Raw genomic sequence first — 13,617 nt, 5'->3', positions numbered from 1 at the left:
TTGATTAAAAAAAAAAAACATCCCAAAATGCCCAAAAAAGGGTTTATTTTATGTTTTTTCGGGGTTTTTTTCCTTCTGATTGTTTTGTTTGTGTTTTATATTTAATTGTGTTTTTTGTTGTTGCATTTTTTTTTTTTTCTTTTTACTTCTTTTGTTTTGTTTCATTGTCTTTTTGTGTGCATTTTGGTTTGGTTGTTTTTGATTAGTTTTGTTTTTGTTTAATTTTGTTTTAATGTTGTTTTTTCTATTTGCGGTTTGTTTTTGTTAGTTTTTTTTATTTTTTATTTGCACTTTGTTTTGGTTGTTTTTGTTTAGTTTTATCATCTTTAATTTTGTTTTAATGTTTTTTTTTGTTTGTTTTTTTACATGCATTTTTTGTTTTATTTCATTGTCTTTTTGTGTGCATTTTGGTTTGGTTGTTTTTGTTTTGAAGTGTTTTTTTTTTAATTGCATCTTGGTTTGGTTGTTTTTGATTAGTTTTGTTTTTGTTTAATTTTGTTTTAATGTTTTTTTTCTATTTGCGGTTTGTTTTTGTTTTGTTTTTTTGTTAGTTTTATGTTTTTTTTAGTTGCACTTTGTTGTGGTTGTTTTTGTTTAGTTTTATCATCTTTAATTTTGTTTTAATGTTTTTTTTTTCTATTTGCGGTTTGTTTTTGTTTTTTGTTTTTGTTAGTTTTTTATGGTTTTTTTAGTTGCACTTTGTTGTGGTTGTTTTTGTTTAGTTTTATCATCTTTAATTTTGTTTTAATGTTTTTTTTTGTTTGTTTTTTTACATGCATTTTTTGTTTTGTTTCATTGTCTTTTTGTGTGCATTTTGGTTTGGTTGTTTTCATTTTGTTTTATTTTTTGTTTATGTTGTGTCACATTTTCTGTTTCATTTTGTTTTGAAGGATTAGTTCACTTTCAAATAAAAAAATGACCCCAAGCTTCACTCACCCTAAAGCCATCCTAGATGTATATGACTTTCTTCTTTCTGATGAACACAATCGGAGAAATTTTAATAAATATCCTGACGCATCCGAGCTTTATAATGGCAGTGAGCGGGATCAGCATGTATGAGCTGAAGAAAGTGCTTCCATCCACATCCATCATAAACGTGTACTCCACACGGCTCTGAAGGGTTAATAAAGGCCTTCTGAAGCGAAGCGAAGAATAAATCCATATTTAACAAGTTCTGAAGTAAAATATCCAGCTTTGGCCAGACCGCCTTCTGTATTCAACTTACGAAGAAAATGTATTATTTTTTAACCTTCCATAGGCCTGTGGAGTAGGTTTATAATGGATGTGGATGGATGCACTTTCCTCAGCTCATTCTCGTTGATCTCGCTCACTGCCATTATAAAGCTTGGATGCGTCAGGATATTTATTAATATAACTCCAATTGTGTTCGTCAGAAACAAGAAAGTCATATACACCTAGGATGGCTTGAGGGTGAGTAAAGCATGGGGTAATTTTCATTTTAAAGTGAACTAATCCTTTAATGTTTTATTTTTACTTGTTATTTTGTTCCATTGTTTTGTGTGTGTGTGTGTGTGTGTGTGTGTGTGTGTGCATTTTGTTTTGTATCATTTAATTTAATTCCATTTACATTCATTTTTCTGTATTCTAGTCGGCACAGAGCAAGCATTTTGTGTGTTATTGAATCACTTTGCACCTTGGAAAAGTTTTAATAAAGCTTAATCAAGTGTAACTCTGTTCCAGATCAAAATTAACAAAGATGACATCAATACCATAAAGAACAGCGGCCCGTCTCAGGAGGTTACAAACCAGCTCAATCAGCTCAACACCAGAGTGACTACACTTGAGACAAAAGTTCAGACAATAGAACAGGTATTACTGTAATCCATCAAAGTCTCTCAAAGCTTATTGCTTACATAATTACAGGCCTTCCATTTCAGCCTTTACGATTTAATTTCAGTTTTATGATATTCTGTATTTCATAGACAGTACAGCGGAAGACGTGCAGCAGCAATCCATGTCAGAACGCAGGAACCTGCTTGAACTTGTTGGATGCCTTTCACTGCCTCTGTCCTGACAACTGGCAGGTCAGTCACTCAGATAGACATCTGTCCTTCTGTCCTGTTCATATGTGATTCTGACTGACACTTGGATCAATGTCTCTTCAGGGTCCCACGTGTGCTGTAGATGTGAATGAGTGTCAGGTGTTGGCAGGAACTCCTCTGGGCTGTCAGAACGGGGCCACATGTGTGAATACACCCGGAACTTACACGTAATCCTCCGTTTGTATGTCTTGACTGGGGTTTTTAGTGTTTTATGAGACTTGGTGTTCATATTTTTCTTTTCTTTTGTTTATCAGTTGTACCTGTACTCCAGAATGGTACGGTCCACACTGTACATCTCGCTATGATGACTGCGCAGGTGGAAGTCAGGATCTGTGTGTTCACGGCGTGTGCATTGATTCAGACAGAGTCAATCCCAATGAGGTATTCATTCTCAGTACTCTTTAGTTCATTTTTGGACAGAAAAAGACAACGGTTCACCCCAAAATGAATATTCTGTCATCATGTACTCACCCTCATGTCGTACCTGTAAGAATTTATCATAAAAAGACAACTTGTGTGCTGTATTCCAAGTCTTCTAAAGTCATACAATAGTTTTGTGTTATGAATATGCCAAAATTGAAGGCATTGACTGATCCATGTGATTTTATTATGATCCGTGGAAGATAAAAGCAGTTTTACAGGATGATTATGTTACCCTTTTCCAATTTCCAGGTTCCAAAAATGACAAAGGGCAAAATAAAGTTAGTCTATTCGACTTGTATAATAGCTCTAATTGGAGAAATAGACTAAAATGTCAGTGTGTTTCTCACAAAAAGTTATCAAATGACTTTTAAACTACCATTAAAAAGTTTATGGATTTTTAAAAATGGTTTTGAAAAAGTCACCAAGGCTTCATTTATTTGATCAAAAATACAGAAAAAAACTGTAATATTGTGAAATATTATTACAATTTGTTTTCCTTTTTAATATAGTTTAAAATGTAATTTATTCCTGCGATAGTAAAGCTGAATTCTCAGCATCATTACTCACATGATCCTTCAGAAATCATTCTGATATGCTGATCTGATGCTCAAGAAACATTTCTTAATATTATCAATATTATATTATTATTATTATTATCAAAAAAAAAAGTTTTTGAGGAAACTGATACATTTTTTTTCAGGATTCTTTGATGAATAGAAAGTTCAACTTTTAGTAGAAATTAGTGCCGTCAAATGATTAATCGCGATTAATCGCATCCAAAATAAAAGTTTGTTTACATAATATATGTGTGTGTACTGCATGCATGTGTGTGTATTTATATATACATAATAAACATACACAGAACACACACATATATTATGTAAACACAAATTTCTATTTTGGATGCGATTAATCATTTGACAGCACTCATTTGTATGCTTGCCCCATAGACTTCCATTGTAAGTATATAATTACATAATACAAATATATACATGCTTGTGTGTGTATTTATATGTACATAATAGACATACACAGTACACATACATATATTATGTAAACACAAACTTCTATTTTGGATACGATTAATCGTGATTAATCGCTTGACAGCACTATGAAATAGAAATCTTTTATAACATTATAAATGTTACTTTTGATCAATTTAATGTGTCCTTGCTGAATAAAAAATAATAGTAATAATAAAATCTTACTGACTCCAAACTTAGTGTTGTAAATATGACTTAGGAATACTGCACATGAGTTTTTTTCTTTGCATTTTGGTCACCATTGACTATCATTATATTATACTATCATTATATATACTTTTAATGCCTCTTTTCAGCCCAAGTATAAGTGTATCTGTGATGCTGGTTGGATGTCTCCACCCGGAGTGTCAGCATGCACAGCTGATATTGATGAGTGCAGCCTCCCGAACAAGCCCTGCTCCACTAACCCCCCTGTCCAGTGCTTCAACACTCTGGGCTCGTTCTACTGCGGCGCCTGCCCTGCAGGTCAGACCACTCAGCCCAGCTGAGCCACATCAGATATGATTATTGTTATGATGTCCATGATGTCAATTACTTATGTTTTTTTTTTTTTTTTTTTAGATAGAATGCATTTACATTTGAAGGCATTTGGCAGACTAGCAGATATTTATCAAGAACATCTTTTCATTAAGTAAATTTTGTTTCCTGCAGGATGGCAGGGTAACGGCTACAGCTGCCAGGATGTCGATGAATGTGCCACAAACAATGGAGGCTGTTCTACTTCCCCCTTGGTGCCTTGCCTCAACACCATGGGCTCCTTCCACTGCGGACAGTGTCCTCCAGGTTTAGCTCACATCCTGATTCTCATACGATTTAAAATAAGACCTGTGGTCTAAACAAGAATAGTTCACCCAAAAATGAAAATTCATGCGCTACTGTTCAAAAGTTTGGGGTCAGTAAGATTTCTCAATGTTTGTGAAAGTCTCTTATGATCATCAAATCTGCATTTATTTGATCAAAAATACAGTAAAATTCAGAAATATTTTTACAATTTAAAATAACTGTTTTCTATTTGAATACATTATGAAATGTAATTTATTCCTGTGATTCAAAGCTGAATTTTCAGCATCATTACTCCAGTCTTCAGTGTCACATGATCCTCCAGAAATCATTCTAATATGCTGATTTGCTGCTCAAGAAACTTTTCTTATTATAATAAATTTTGAAAACAGCTGTGCTACTTAATAATTTTTGTGGAAACTGGATGTTTTTAATATGAATAATGAATTAGCATTTATTTGAAATAGAAATCTTTTGTAACAATGTAACTTGTTATCTTTTAATCTTCACTGTCAACTGTCAATTTTGATCAATTTAATGCATATAATGCATTTAATGCAATGCACTGACCCCAAACGTTTGAATGGCATGATGTTGTGAAACACAAAAGGTGATTTTAAAAATCATTTTCTATCATTTGCATGTATGAGAACTGGGTCTTACTCTAAAAATTCTCAAAAAAAGTAGTCCATATGACTTGTGCACTTTATTTGCAAGTCTTCCAAAGCCATATGATGGTTTTATATGAAAATCATACTGAAATTTAAGTTGTTTTTGGTGAACTGTGCATTCAATATCTTAATCTTCAGGATCAAACAATTGAGGTTGTTCTGTTGGTCTTGCCTTTTTTTCAGTTTTGTTTCATAATTTCCCTCTAGAGAAGGCTGGAAAAATGAAACCTGCCTATTTTTAGCACATCTCATATGTTTGTTGGTCCTCTCTCCTTCTTACAGCACAGGCTGGCTTGTAAGATCCTGCTGAATCATGTTTTTTGCTCACTGTAGTATGTTTCAAATATGAGACAGATGCTTGCTTGAGCTGAAGTTTCATTATATTCCCTCTGGGAGAGATAGAGATGGAAAGCCAGAGGTGGAGAGATGCATTAGCTGGGTTCATTGAGGACAGTCCTGCTAATACATTCAGCTTTATAAGTCTTAATTGACTGCTATATTGCAGAGAAAGACCAGACACACTGAAATGATCAAGCTAAAATAGCCATTAAAGGTAAGATGAGACTGCTGACCCCATGTGTGTGTCCTCAGGCTATGAGGGAGACGGGAAGACTTGCACTCAAGCTGACATCTGCTCCACCAACAATGGAGGATGTTATCCACTGGCTACCTGTACTTCTACTCCAGGTGCACATGCATACAAACACAAATTCACTGCTTAACTGTAGTTATTCTTTACAGCAGCGCATGACCAGTAGCATTTGTGTTATAACAGGAGCAATAAAAAGGGTGTTAAACTAAGTGTTGCAATGTCACCTCCTGATATAAAAGACATCATTGCTATCTCTGTCCATTTTTACAGGGTTGTTTGTTTTAGTCAAGATTTTGTCATAATCATTAATTTTAGTCAATTTTACTCTGACTTTACACTTTATTTGGATAGTCCACTTCAGACATTTTACTAACTATAAATAACTTTGCAACTACATGTCAACTAACTCTCATTCATTTGCAACTACATGTTATCTAACTCTCATTAGAGTATTAGTAGACTGTTAGGGTTAGATGTTAGGGTTCGGGTTAGTAGAATAAGTAGACTTGTAGTAGCAAAGTTACTTATAGTAAGTAGAATGTCTAAAGTGGACTATCGGGAAAAAAAAGTGTTACCCAAAATTAAGTATTCTTCTTTCTTTTTTGTCACTTTTAACTTTCAAAATCAATATTTCCGCATATTAATGCAAAATAAAATTGAGAAGAAGAATCATTTGTGATTTGAATTATAAATGGGTTCATTTTTGGTCCATCCAGGAAGTATTATCCCATCATGCACCTGTCCTCCTGGATACGTGGGTAATGGCTATGGACCTACGGGTTGTACTCAGATCAGTGACATTTGTGGCACTAGTAATCCTTGTGTAAATGGCCAGTGCGAGGTAAGTGTTCATGTCTAATCATCTCTTATAACTTCCCAACTTTGTTCTGTTTCCATCAAAATGCAGCAGCCGACATAATTTTTGTCTTTATTTCCCAAGAATACGGCCACTGGCTACACCTGTCGCTGTGACCCAGGCTGGGCGGGTCAGAATTGCGATCAGAACGTGAACGAGTGCTCTAGCAATCCCTGCCAGAACGGAGGAACCTGCACTGACGGCATCAACGGCTACACCTGTACCTGCACCTCCCAATGGACGGGCCCGCAGTGCCAAACTCCACAGCAAGGTGTGTTTGTTACACCAGTGAGTAAGTTTGTGAGAGTATATGTTTATTGATATGGTAACATCATGACCTTTTATGTGTATCAGAGTGTGGAGGAGTTTTGGAAAGTCCAGCTGGCACGTTCAGTTACCCTACAAATCCTGGAACGGGCGATTATGATCACCAGGTCAGCTGTGCGTGGGTCATCAGAACCGACCCTAGCAAGGTTAGTACAGTTACCTGGCACATCAGTGAACCTTGGGCCACTTATCTGTGGAATTAAACTTTGGGTTTTGTGCTTTCTCGTGTTCAGTAATCTGTTGTTCTTCCCAGATTCTGCGGATTACCTTCCCTTTCTTCGACATCGAGAACAGCGCCTCCTGCAACTTTGATTTCCTGCAGGTCCACGATGGCGAGAGCGCCTCAGCTTATGTGATTGGGAAATACTGCGGCACCGCCGCCCCAGCTGAACTCTTTAGCTCCCATAATTCTCTGTACTTCTGGTTCCGCTCCGACCATTCAGTCAGTGGCCGCGGCTTCACCGTCGCCTGGCAATCCCAGGCACCAGGTAAACCAAGAACGCCTTTAAAGAGGCCATATTATGCTCTTTTAAGCCCGTTTCCACTGCAGGAACTAGGGACTTTGGGGTGGTACTCAGTGTGTTTCGACTGCAGGAACCAGGGTCTAAATGAAGTTCTAGGTAAAAATTCACCCCTCAGAAAGTCCCTGCTCTCGAGGTAGTACTTTTTCAAAGTACAGGAACTTTTGGGTGCTGAACACGCTGATTTGGTTGAGTTCACGCCGCATTTTGATTGGTTGACTCCATGCAGCATTTTATTTCAACCACCATTTTAAAATTCTGTTGCGGCGCGTGCAGTAAGAGTTGTTTGCTATTCGATTCAACAATGGAGTTTAAAAAATACGACCAATGGATTGACGATGAGGTTCAGGCTTTATTAAGCTTATATGCGGAGGACGAAATACAACGGGAAATGGAAAGTCACACGCAGTCATACGTTACCAGACACTTCTTCATGGTACTTTAGACTGCGATGGACACAGACAGCAACAGGTCTGGGGGAAAAATGTTCCTGGGACAAATTGTTCCAAGTAATTTCAGTCTTTACAAAGATTTTGTTTTTGGGGTCTACTATAATAGGTTTTCATGCTTGAGTATTCAAAAAACATTATTTTTCACATATTTTATATTCTTGCAGCACCTCTTTTGCCAGTCTGAAATTATTTAAACTCAAGACTCCAATAAAGGCGTTTCAGAGAGTTCAGAAACTCCCTTTGGAGTGACTTTCCCAGACCTTTGGGAAATCTGCATGGGGAAATCTTTTGTCTTCACACAAAACCCCTGATTGTGTGGATTTCTATTAAAATGACTAGATTTTGCCTACAAAAATTTGCAAGCGAACTGTAAATGTGCAAGTGATTTCAAAACTTGGGATAATAGCAACTATTTGCATTAGCATGAATCGTGTCTTATTCCACTACTCTTTTTTTTTTTTCTCTAGTGTGCGGTGGGGAGTTGACCAATACATACGGTGACATCAAGTCACCCGGTTACCCAGGTAACTATCCACCTAACCGGGACTGTTATTGGACTGTGAATGTGAACCCTGGTCTGCTCATCACATTCGCTTTTGGCACCCTCAGTCTGGAGCACCATGATAACTGTAACTTTGACTACCTGGAGGTACGCAAGCTTGTTGCATCCTGTGGATCCACATTCATTTTTAAACTGTTTTCTGTGCAAATGTGTTAAAATGCTTTAGTTTCCTGCTTTATTTCATAGATCAGAGATGGACTGCTCCCAGAGGACCAAGTTCTGGGAAAATACTGCAGTACAGCGTCACCACCACCTCTACAGACAACGGGACCATCTGCCTGGATCCACTTTCACTCTGATTTCAGCATCAGTGATCGGGGATTTCACATTACATACACTACATCACCATGTAAGTAATGTCCATGCCATCAAAACACAAGACAGGGGAATTGTGGGAGATTTTAGGGAGGATAATACACCTGTATTCTACCATTTAAAAGTTTGGATTTGGCAAAGCTGAATTTTCTGCAATCTTCAGATCCTTCAAAAATCATTTGATTTGGTGCTCAAGAAACATTTCTAATAACATCAGTGTTGAAAACATTATAAATGTCTTTACTGTTACTACATTTAATGTGTGCTTTTGAATAAAAGTATTGACCCCAAACTTTGGAACAGTAGTGTATGTGAACAGTTGAATTTTATGGCACTGTTTTCTTGTTTGCCGTCACTGCTTATGTAAATGATGTGTTGTATTTGTAATGCATTAGCAGTAATTCTGAGTTATGGTTCATTTTAACAGATCCATCAGTAGAATATTGTCTTTTTAAATGCTCATAAAGCAGTTTATTGGCATTATAAAGATAGTAAAAGTCAGGTGTCACATTCTAAATGTTGTAAACTCCGAGTGGAACATGATCCTGGGTCCAATGCTAGGTTCAAATGGGCAAAGCCAACAGTCTTGCAATATTAAGACAAATTGCTTGAGTGTAATGCAATATACTCTGTGTGCCATCAGCTGACCCAGGCTGCGGAGGCGTCTATACAGACACAGAAGGCATCATCATCTCTCCTAACTGGCCTAATAACTATGCTCACAATAGGCAGTGCATTTATATCATCAGACAGCCACGCAGTGAATTGGTGGCGCTCAACTTCACCCACATGGACTTGGAGACTCACAGTGGCTGTCTTTGGGATTTTGTGGAGGTAGGATCTGTGCAATTAATGTGGATGAGAAGAAATGTAAGTAGCATTTTGATCTTATCATGACGCCTTGTCTATCAAATCTTTCAGGTTCGAGACGGGACGGGTGAAGCCGGCCCACTCATTGGGAAGTACTGTGGAAGTACCCTGCCAGCACCAATATTGTCCACCACTAATGGACTCTGGATCCGTTTCCAGTCCGACAGCTCTGTGTCCCGTGCTGGCTTCAGGGCCTTGTATGAAGTTGGTGAGACAATGAAACCTCCTTTTTATGTAAAGCATATGACGCCCACTGAATGCCAAATGTCATTTTACTGGAAAGTTAAGGAAAAGAGTAAAAACAGTATTGCCAGAAACAAACTCTATGCAAGCGAACTCAAACATGAATGCTTTGCAAGCATGCAGTCCCATATTAAAATTTTGGTCACACTGTAGTTTAGGGTCCAATTCTCGCTATTAATAAACTGTTAATCATGACTTTGCCTAAATAAACTGCTATTTAATAGTTAGTAGGGTAGTTAAGTTTAGGAAGGATTAAGGGATGTAGAATATGGTCATGCAGAATAAGGCATTGATATGTGGTTTATAAGTATTAAAGGATTAGTCCACTTTTAAATACACTTTTCCTGATAAATTTACTCACCCCCATGTCATCCAAGATGTTCATGTCTTTCTTTCGTCAGTCGAAAAGAAATTAAGGTTTCTGAGGAAAACATTCCAGGATTTTTCTCCTTACAGTGGATTTCAATGGCTACCAACAGATTGAAGGTCAAAATTACAGTTTCAGTGCAGCTTCAAGGGCTTTAAACGATACCAGATGAGTAATAAGGGTCTTATCTAGCGAATCGATCGGTCATTTTCGAAAAAAATACAACCGTTTATGCTTTAGAAACAAAATATCGCCTTGAACGTACTTTCCGCTTCCGCATTCTTCATAACGCTTACGCTGAATGTCCTACTACGCCTTCCCTATTCAAGTTACGGAAAAAAACGAAACTGGCGCCGCGTTCGTTCCGTAACTTGAATAGGGAAGGCGTAGAACATTCAGCGTAAGCGTTATGAAGAATGCGGAAGCGGAAAGTACGTTCAAGGCGATATTTTGTTTATAAAGCATAAACGGTTGTATTTTTTTCGAAAATGACCGATCGATTCGCTAGATAAGACCCTTATTACTCATCTGGTATCGTTTAAAGCCCTTGAAGCTGCACTGAAACTGTAATTTTGACCTTCAATCTGTTGGTAGCCTTTGAAATCCACTGTAAGGAGAAAAAATCCTGGAATGTTTTCCTCAAAAACCTTAATTTCTTTTCGACTGACGAAAGAAAGACATGAACATCTTGGATGACATGGGGGTGAGTAAATTTATCAGGAAAAGTGTATTTAAAAGTGGACTAATCCTTTAATAAACAGCCAATATCCTAGTAATATGCAATGCTAATAAGCAACTAGTTTATAGTGAGATTTGGACAATAAACTAAAGTGTTACCATATATTTAATGTGCATATTTGAATGTGTGTTAGTATTAGGGTGTGGTTTAGGTTAGTTGCATGTAATTATGCACAATTTATAGTAAATACTTAGTAACTACATGTAACGTGTAACAAAATGTTACCAAATTTTCATTAGCATGTTTGTGCAGAGCATATTTTGGACCTAAATACATCCTCTTATATACATAAGATTGTTTATAATAAGAGTTATTTCATTTCGGTTGATGGAGCTATGCATGATGCATAGCATACCTTACTTACTGTGTCCTGTCTATGATTAAACACAAAAATGGATTCAAAATGTTAGAATTGTTAGAAATGTTAAAGTCAATGAAAATGCTGCTGCTTTAGCTTTAATTATCATAAAAATTAAATACTAGTATGATAAATGAACCCTGTCCAGTCTTGACATGATCTCAGAGTTTAACTGTTTTTGCTAGCTTGTGGAGGAACGCTCTCTGGAAATGGTCAAATCCGCACTCCCATGCACCCTGAACCATACCCCCACAACAAAGTGTGTGAGTGGGTCATTAACCAACCCGAGGGCTTTGTGGTCACTCTCAACTTCCTCACCTTTGACGTCGAGGGAAGCAGCACATGCGCCTTTGATTATGTGGAGGTACAATGTTAGCATTGTGCTAACCCTATTCACTCAAAATACAGATTTCACTTTGCATATCTTCTGAAATTTCACTCTCTGCTCTCTCAGGTGAGAGATGGTCCCAGTGCTAGCTCCCCTCTGATTGGTCGATATTGTGGCATTAACGTGCCTCCCATGCTGGAATCCACCCAGAAGTCCATGTTCATCCAATTCAAAACAGATTCAAGTGTCTCCAACCATGGTTTCACTGCTGAGTTTGCATCCGCAGAGCAAGGTAAACTATAGTTTTGTTCCTTCGAATAAAGATTGTATATTTAAATATATTGTAGATACTATGTAATGAGCTGCATATCCAGACTAAGCAGACACATTCTCAACATGAAAGTTGTCGCTGTAATAAATATCCTGTTAATTTTACGGCAAAAAACAATTTGAAATCGACTATAAAAAAAATATAGCACACAGATTTTTCTAGTATTTTACTACAGAAAACATCTTAATGTATATTACTGATGATAAAAATAAGAAGAAACAAAACTATTTAAATAAAATATAATCATATGTAATGGGTAATGCTGGGACTGTGAATGTCCGTTTACTGTTTTTCACCATAAATTATATGGTAATTAATAGATTTACTCTTATAAAACATAAATTTGATAGTGTTTTACAGTAAAATTACATGCTCTATAATGTGATGTTAAACTATGTACCGTCTTTTACCGTAAATCGCTAGGTAATTTACAGTTATCCAGTTAACAGGTTTTTATTGTAGCATTTTTACAGTATAGACATCAATATTATGCTGCTTTCTTGGCATGTATCCTCTGTGAAGGAGGCAATCCCAGAATGCACTTCAGCTATGTTAGAGAAAAAGTTATACTCTATTATAAATAGACTCTTAGATATTATAAATATGCTTATATTTCATTCAAAAGTAAAAAGTGGTTTAATCTAATTAAAAAATGGACTATTATTATGTTTGATAGAGGAGTTAGTAGTTAGATTAGTAATGTCAAGCTCTTTTGGAATCAATTGTGAGTTGAGTTTGTATGGTGATACTGTTGAAATGTCGCGATACATAATCTTTCTCCATTGATTAAAAGTATTTTCAGATTTTTTTGACACTTGTGTAAATTTTTACAGGTTGTGGAGAGACTCTCACAGAACCAACGGGTTCATTCACCAGCCCAGGTCATCCCACTGACTACCCTCATGGAGCCAATTGTACCTGGTACATTTCCGTTCCGCCCGGCAACCTCATCCGTCTATCATTCACAACCTTCAACCTGGAGTATCACACTAACTGCGCATATGACTATGTGGATGTCTATGATAATGGCACAGCGCTAACTGGCACTCTTCTGGGCAGGTCAGAATTCAAAAATCTTGGCGTTTTAAGCCATTTAATTAAAGATTTGTAAATGAATATGTTGGAAAATGTTGGTTATTTTGTGCTCAGGTTCTGTGGGCGGTCAGTTCCTCCATCTCTAACCAGCATTGATAGTCTGATGACCGTCCTGCTGGTCTCTGACTCCAGTCTGTCTGCGGAAGGCTTTTCTGCCGACTATGTCTCCATCAATGCGAGCACAGGTATAATCTTATTGCAGTAACTGGATATGAAAATCCAATTTGAAAATCCATGAAAGTACAGGTCTCATTGGGAAGCTTGGGTTTAGATGGCCTTTTTTAAGTCAAGTCAAGTGAGCTTTATTGTCAGATTTAGAAATTTTGTGCATATCTGATTGGAATCCGATCATATTTAGCAAGTTTGAATAGCAAAAAAATCACTTGAAATGCGATTTTTACAAATTCGTTCTGAGCTACATTTATATTCATACATTAAATCTATGTTTTGCCCATGCAGATTGCAGTGAGGTGTTTAGGTCACCCACCGGGGAGTTCACCTCGCCCAACTACCCTGACAATTACCCCACCAGTCGGGAGTGTGTCTTTAGAATCATAGTGGAAGTCAACATGCAGATCATGCTTAACATCACAGACTTTGAGCTGGAGGGATTCAGTTCCTGCGGTTTTGACTATTTAGAGATCAGGTGAGAAACCCTTCCACTATCTTGGGTCGTTGATT

General features: G+C 37.0%; 1 protein-coding gene across 1 annotated transcript in view; it reads left to right on the top strand.

Moving 5' to 3' along the window:
- The window catches only part of cubn (cubilin (intrinsic factor-cobalamin receptor)), a 43,780-nt gene that overhangs the window by 971 nt on the left and 29,192 nt on the right, over nt 1-13,617 (top strand). The window contains exons 3-22 of the mRNA XM_048174766.1: nt 1,702-1,830; nt 1,944-2,045; nt 2,127-2,230; nt 2,318-2,444; nt 3,826-3,994; nt 4,181-4,312; nt 5,572-5,667; nt 6,289-6,413; nt 6,513-6,699; nt 6,783-6,901; nt 7,009-7,243; nt 8,196-8,377; nt 8,477-8,639; nt 9,249-9,439; nt 9,527-9,683; nt 11,368-11,546; nt 11,637-11,802; nt 12,675-12,900; nt 12,991-13,121; nt 13,396-13,582. Of these exons, the coding sequence (XP_048030723.1) occupies nt 1,702-1,830; nt 1,944-2,045; nt 2,127-2,230; nt 2,318-2,444; nt 3,826-3,994; nt 4,181-4,312; nt 5,572-5,667; nt 6,289-6,413; nt 6,513-6,699; nt 6,783-6,901; nt 7,009-7,243; nt 8,196-8,377; nt 8,477-8,639; nt 9,249-9,439; nt 9,527-9,683; nt 11,368-11,546; nt 11,637-11,802; nt 12,675-12,900; nt 12,991-13,121; nt 13,396-13,582 (3,107 nt within the window). The remainder of the gene's footprint in view (nt 1-1,701; nt 1,831-1,943; nt 2,046-2,126; nt 2,231-2,317; nt 2,445-3,825; nt 3,995-4,180; nt 4,313-5,571; nt 5,668-6,288; nt 6,414-6,512; nt 6,700-6,782; nt 6,902-7,008; nt 7,244-8,195; nt 8,378-8,476; nt 8,640-9,248; nt 9,440-9,526; nt 9,684-11,367; nt 11,547-11,636; nt 11,803-12,674; nt 12,901-12,990; nt 13,122-13,395; nt 13,583-13,617) is intronic.

The sequence above is a fragment of the Megalobrama amblycephala genome, linkage group LG22, assembly GCF_018812025.1.
Source record: "Megalobrama amblycephala isolate DHTTF-2021 linkage group LG22, ASM1881202v1, whole genome shotgun sequence".
NCBI classification, from domain to species: domain Eukaryota; kingdom Metazoa; phylum Chordata; class Actinopteri; order Cypriniformes; family Xenocyprididae; genus Megalobrama; species Megalobrama amblycephala.
This window is presented reverse-complemented; position numbering and strand designations above follow the sequence as displayed.